The sequence below is a fragment of the Populus alba genome, chromosome 6 (assembly GCF_005239225.2).
Source record: "Populus alba chromosome 6, ASM523922v2, whole genome shotgun sequence".
Lineage (NCBI taxonomy): Eukaryota > Viridiplantae > Streptophyta > Magnoliopsida > Malpighiales > Salicaceae > Populus > Populus alba.
In genome coordinates, this window is record NC_133289.1 from 8,724,031 (window position 1) to 8,730,452 (window position 6,422).

General features: G+C 31.3%; 1 protein-coding gene across 1 annotated transcript; it reads right to left on the minus strand.

The window, feature by feature from the left end:
* Positions 1-1,817: 1,817 nt before the first annotated feature.
* Positions 1,818-5,263, minus strand: LOC118048159 (probable protein phosphatase 2C 65). Its single transcript, XM_035057736.2, has 5 exons — positions 4,794-5,263; positions 3,606-3,971; positions 3,397-3,514; positions 3,090-3,313; positions 1,818-2,774 (listed from the first exon to the last, which is right to left on the minus strand). The coding sequence occupies exons 1-5, from the start codon at positions 5,004-5,006 to the stop codon at positions 2,262-2,264; spliced, it is 1,434 nt and encodes a 477-aa protein (XP_034913627.1). The 5' UTR covers positions 5,007-5,263; the 3' UTR covers positions 1,818-2,261.
* Between the last annotated feature and the right edge of the window lie 1,159 nt (positions 5,264-6,422).

Genomic DNA, 6,422 nt, shown 5'->3' on the forward strand with positions numbered 1-6,422 from the left:
GATGAGGGCAGGTCCTGGTTTGGTTCCCGAATTTTGCAAGTGATGATCAGCAAAGATTAAAATGTTTCCCTGCGCTCTTTTTCATTTATATTTTTAAATAATCTATTCAGGTTAATCATTAAAGTTTTTCGGTATATGTCGAAAATATTTTTATACATGCACACACACGTGAGGGGGGATTTTAATTAAATTACCTAAATATGAATTATCCTCTCACGTCGTTTGAGCTTTGAAGGAAACCATCTGCCTAATACATTTTCTAAGCTGGGCTTTATTAACTGTCCTTGGCACAGGTTTCAGAGAGCATTAACAAAAAAATAGAAAAAAAAAAGACTAAATAATAAAAAGTTTTGAAACTCTTCTCACAAAATTTTTTTTCAATATATATATATTTTTTATTTTATCATTCTTCAAAGTTAAATTTATTAAAAATTGAGTTTTAAAATTTTTTTTCAATTTATTTTTTATGAGATTATTTCAATTTCATGACCTGAATCTCGAGTTTGATAGGTTAACTCGAGTTTTTTTTTTTTTTTTTTAATTAGTTTTTTGTTTTTTAAATTCATCTTTCAACATTAAATTTTATAATTTATTTTGATTTAATTTTTATGAAATTATCCTCATATAATAATCTAAGTCATGGGTTTAGCGAGTTAACATGAGTTTGACTCGAGTTATTTTTTTATAATGGGTTTTTTAATTTTATTTTCATCATTCAACATTAGATTTATTGAGTCTCATAATTATTTTTAATTTACTATTTTATAAAGTTATCATAGTCTCATAATCTAGACTGCGGGTTTGATAAATTAATTGAGTTGACTCGAGTTTTTTTTTCTCTTTTCCCGATTGATTTTTTTCTTCGATATCATATTTTAATATCGGATTGATTGAGAATTGAGCTTCGTTTTGTTTTTGTTTTTTATGAGGTTATCCTTTACTTATGACTCGAGTCACGAGTTAACCCAGGTTAACTCGAGTAATTTTTTATATTATTTTTTAATTTCATCATTCAACATTGTGTTTATTGAAAATCGGATTTCATAATTTATCTTGATTTATTTTCTAGGTTGTCATGATCTAATAACCTGACATGGAAATTGACAGGTTGACTCGGGTTGATCTAAATCAATCCAATGTATTATTCTCTTAATATTTATATAAAAAATCAAGTCTTGAATATTTATTATGAGTCAAACAATATAATTACCAGTTATTTTAGTTGTTTTTTAATTTATCAAGTCAACTAGATTACATCAAATTAATTTTCATATTATATAATACACTATAATTTTTTTCTATTAAAAAAAACATTAAAAATACTTAAAAAGTTCTTTTTATATTAAAAAAATTTGATTCATAGCGTAGCGTCAACTAATAATCTACTCCGTACCTATTGAACATAGGAATACATGAACAAGCTCTTAATGGGATTTTTCTCTTGAGGGCTATGAGGTGAATTTGATTTTTACTGTTTTTGAAAATCGAACTTAAAAACATATAGAAAACTTGCTTGTTTATATTTTCTAATTTCAAAAACATTCAAAACCACCTACCGAAGTTTTCCAAACAAAACAAAGTGCTTTTGAAAAGTTGCGATAGTCGCTGTTGATCTTTCCTTTTAAAAAGTTTCAAAAAAGAAAAAGAAAAAGTGAGAGAAAGCATGCGAATTGGCTGGTGCTTTTTTTCTTTTTAAGAAAAAAAGTTTCAAAAAAAAAAGTGATCTTTCCTTCTTGTTGTTCTTCTTCTTCTTTTTGGTTGCTTCCACCACAGTAGTAATACAATTTTATAAAAGATGTCTCTAGTAAGGCTCTCTGCACAGGTTGAAACTCGAAAGATAAAAGTATATATATATAATTCTTCCGTTTTTCACTTATACAATAATAAAAAAGTGAAATTTATATGAAAATTTAGAGCATTACACGAAGTCTTATACAGGGTCAACTCTCATATCAAATTTGATAACCATGCTTTAAGAAGAAGAAACAAGGAAAAACAAACAGCGACTATCACTAATTTTACCAGTAGAGTCTTCAATCATCTGCCACAAATAGCGAAGAGTGCTACGAATGACCATTTAATTATCTGTTAGTATTTCCAGTTAAAATTATATTGAGGGATAATTTCAAGCAAAACGGGGAGAAACCCAGCATGGTTCTTAGCTTTCTATATCTTTACAAACGAGGCATATAAGTATTCCCAGAGGTGCAGGCCACTTCAACATGACCTCATTGTTAGGTTTAAGACACAGAAGAAGATTGTCACCAAGCTTCAACAGCTTCATGATCTTTGGTTGATTTTCGCCGACTCAAAACATTGCGCAATCGAGGGAACTTACCGGATGAATTCACTTTGTCTAATCTGGCAGGAGGACAGTCATTCTCGTCGGAGTTTAGATAAGTCTTGGCGGTTTGGGAGATTTCCCCTCTCTTCTTGGATCTGAACTTTCTAGGAACTGCTGCAATCTCTGAGTGATTGAGACTGGCCCGGCTCACTTCGGAGTAGTTTTCAAGCTTGGCCAAGCTCACATCAGAGCAGGCCTCAAGCTCTGAGTGATTCACACTGACTTGGGTCAGTTCAGAAAAGGATCTGGTTAGCAAAGTTCGATTCTTCAGAAACAAGCATATAACTGCACAGTCATCGACCTTGCATCCGGGATATTTAATTTTCCATGCACGAACAGCATACTTTACTACCAATTTAGCAGCCATGGATCGCTTCCTTGCATAAGCAACAATCTTTACGACCTCATAGTTTGTTAACACATCCCAGACCTGTAAATAAAACAAAAATCCTCAAATTCTACAAGGTGAATCGAATGTAGTGAAAAAGCAATCAATAAGCTATATGCTACAGGGATTATGTCACACTTGACAAAAAATAACTGTACAGGCTTTCTCCCCTTGTATTCTGTCCAAACGACTAGTGTTTGTTTCGCTTCATACTAGACTGATTATTGCATTTCCTGTCAATTCACGACTTCTCCAGTGAATTCAATTATCTTCAGTTTCAAGAACTTCCATGGTGAACACCAGCTAGTTAATCAATAAGTTAATTTATCAGATATTTTGGTTTTTCATTCCTCTTACCCCATCAGTTGCTAGAACCACAAATTCATCCTTATCGGTTAGCCTCCTATAAGAAACCTCAGGAGTTGAAATGAGGCCGTAATCTTTCAGGCAGAAATCTCCAAAAGCCCTTGCCATGGCGAGACCAGGACAATCTTCATCAGGCATCCATACTCTGAAAACTTCTGGTTCTTGATCCAATGCAAGAACTCTCCCATTGGAATTCTTGATTCTTTCAGCTTCACCTGAGTTACCGTAAGAATCAAAAGAAGGTTAATTTGATTCGCAACTCTTGTAATGCATTGAAAGGTAATGAGAAAACACCCACTTGTAATATTTGGTTTTAGATCAACAGTGAGTTGGACGGGAACAAGTTGGTTTCTGGGGCCCCTAGAACAAAGAATAGCTCGGGAATCGCCCAAGTTGGCAATTATCAAGTTGTTTCCCTGAAAATTAAAAAACAAGGACTCAGAAACAAACAACAAAAAAAAAATCTCCATCCATTGACAACGAATTTACTTAAGAGTGAACTTATACCTCCTTAATTACAGACACAGCAGTAGTTCCACTGCAAAAGCTATCAATGCTGGCATCAAGGCTAAGTTCTTCATCCATTTCCTTGAAAGATTTAATGAAGCTTGTCTCCCATGAAGATAACAGCAGACTACTGCTATCATCATAGTCGCCACTATCTTCGTCACCTTGATTTTCATTGACGTCGTCGCTATTCTTTCCTTTTCCTTTGTTATCTCTACGTTTGAAGCTATTATTCTGTGATGCTCTGATTGCACTAGAGAGCCTCGATGGTAAAGTATCACGTACATGGCGCGCAACTTTGTGACCATAGGGGCCATGACCATCAAAAACTCCACAGAAAAGCATATCCTTATCACCAGCAAATTCCTGGATCAAGCTTCAAAGTTTAGTTGAGTACATGAGATTGATTATTTACTAGCATTCAAAATGAGCGATGCTTGGAGTAATATAGAGAAAATAAATTGCATCTAATTGAGCATAAATGAAGAGGCGCGGTGTGTCTTAATTTCCTAGTTTAAGCCCCAAATTAGCTAACTGAAATCAAATTATATTGTTCTTAGCCCTGCAATGCTAATTATAAACCTACATATTTTTCACGAAATTCTTTTCAAGTCAGAACAATGCATTTCAGATCTCCATTCACCAACTGGCTAGCAATAAATGCAGTAATTAATCAACTTTTTCAACGTTTCTTTCATCTCTTGTGCTCTGCAGGTTGATGATCAAAACACCAGATCATAACCAACAAATACATGGCAAGCAAACGACAAAATGCATGAGAAATGCAACTTTCTCTGGAAACCTAAAATCTTATTGTCAAAGTAATTAACATCCAAATAAAACTTTGAAAACATGGGCAAGGCAACAAGAAAAAAGAACAATAATGCATAGGGCAATGAGATGTTAAAACAAATTCAATATTACAGCAAAAAATTCGAATTTCATCTTCATGAAAAAAATATTGTCACCTTTCTACACGAGAAAACAAAAATTTGATCCATAAAATAACATACCTCAATTGATCAGAAATTAATTAAGACTGTAATCACAAAAAGAAAAATAAACCAACGCAAGAAATGTGGTAACTATCAAAACATATTGATTATGGATGGATCATATGAGAAATAAAACTCCAAGTTGAAGAAGAAGAAGAAGCAATGAATGGCGTGCATATCATTTTTTTATTACCTCCCAAACAGTCATAGCATCTTGATTGGTCACTTTTCTTCCTTGTTGGGTGTACATTGATGTATATTTTGAAGCTCCATATAACCTCACACGGGCACCATAATCTCCAATAATCGCATCATCTTCCTCATCATCCTCTTGTTCTCTGTCTGCAACAGCATCCTCTACATCCACTCCATTACCATATGATTCCCTACTGCAACAAGCTCCCATTCTATGAGCAACTAGAAATGTCGCAAAAAAAATCAAAGCGGACCCACCAAGATCCAATCAACAACCAAACATTTTTCTTCAAAAACAACGAGGAAAACGAAGGAAGATGAGATTTTCCATGGACCCCGGAGGCTGAGATTAAGAAGGGGCAAAGGAGAAAAACTAGGATGGTTTTCATATACAACACAACACTTTATTTGGATAAGAAAAAAAAACAGAAACTAAACATGCCAGAGCCAATCATGGGACATTAGAACACGGCAGGTTCCTCGTTTGTATCTGTTTAGGTAACCTGTTTTAGCTCTTATAGATTAAGTAATATTTCACTCTGGTACCTATAGTCTTAAGTTTTCCACTTTTGATCCAATAAGTTTCAAAATTAAATGTTACCGTGCATGTCTCTTGATTGTTAAATAATTGGCGGAAGTTGATGACTCGCATATTGTTTATTACTAATTCTCTACTTTATTATAATTAAATTTAATTATAGTTTTTAATTTAAATTTAATTATTTTATTTTATTTTTTAAAATATATTTAAAAATAAAAGGGTTAGATATGTATTTTTAAAAAGTTAGTTTTCATATTAAATATTATCTATTTAAAATTATAAATCAAAAGGGTTGACCTTTGATTTATTTTTGTAATATTTTTAGAGATTAAATTTCATTTAAAATTCAATTCTTAACATTTAAAAGGATTCTAAACATAAAATTTTATTAAAATCTCTAAATTAAAGTCAATTCAAAAGTTATAAACATGTTGTGAGTGAATTTAAGCTTTTGAAAACTACAAGACTAATATTAAGAAGTTTAAACTATAAAAATCTAAAGTGGTATGTTTTAATATTTAAGTTTTTTTATAAAATTCTTTTCATTATTTTTCCAAATCCTTTCAAGATACATGTAAAGCCAGTCAAGACAGCTCTTTTTCTAGGAAAAAAAAGAGAGGCAAGAGAGCTTTTTTCGCTGATGTTACTATTAAAATGAGATGTAGATGCTTCATGTATGTTTAGTAAAAAGAAAAGCCAAAACAAAAAAAAAAATGTTTTTTTCATCTTGATTTTCTTCTTCTTTCTAGTTTTTTTTAATAAAAATTAAAAAAACATGTTTATTTATCAAGAAAAAAGAATTTTTTTTCACCAAATAAAATATAAAATACATCAAGATTACAACTATTTTTCATACAAAATTAAAATAATCATTTATAATAATAATTTTTATATTTATACTGTGATGATTTAATTATAAATTATTGTTTTTGTCATTTAAATTAAAAATTATCATGAAAAAGTTGTAATTATAAAAAAATGAAGTTTTACATTAGATTTATAACAAAATAAATAAATTTATGATATAATAAGTATGTTTATATGCTTACTTTGGGAGGATTAACTCTTCAGCTACATGCATGTTTG

Excerpts from the sequence above, each read along its gene's own strand:
- LOC118048159 (XM_035057736.2), bottom strand. The coding sequence starts at position 5,006 with ATGGGAGCTTGTTGCAGTAGGGAATCATATGGTAATGGAGTGGATGTA. Across the intron at positions 3,515-3,605 it reads CTGTGTCTGTAATTAAGGAG|GGAAACAACTTGATAATTGC; the intron begins GTATAAGTTCAC and ends TTTAATTTTCAG. Across the intron at positions 2,775-3,089 it reads TGGTTCTAGCAACTGATGGG|GTCTGGGATGTGTTAACAAA; the intron begins GTAAGAGGAATG and ends TTTTATTTACAG.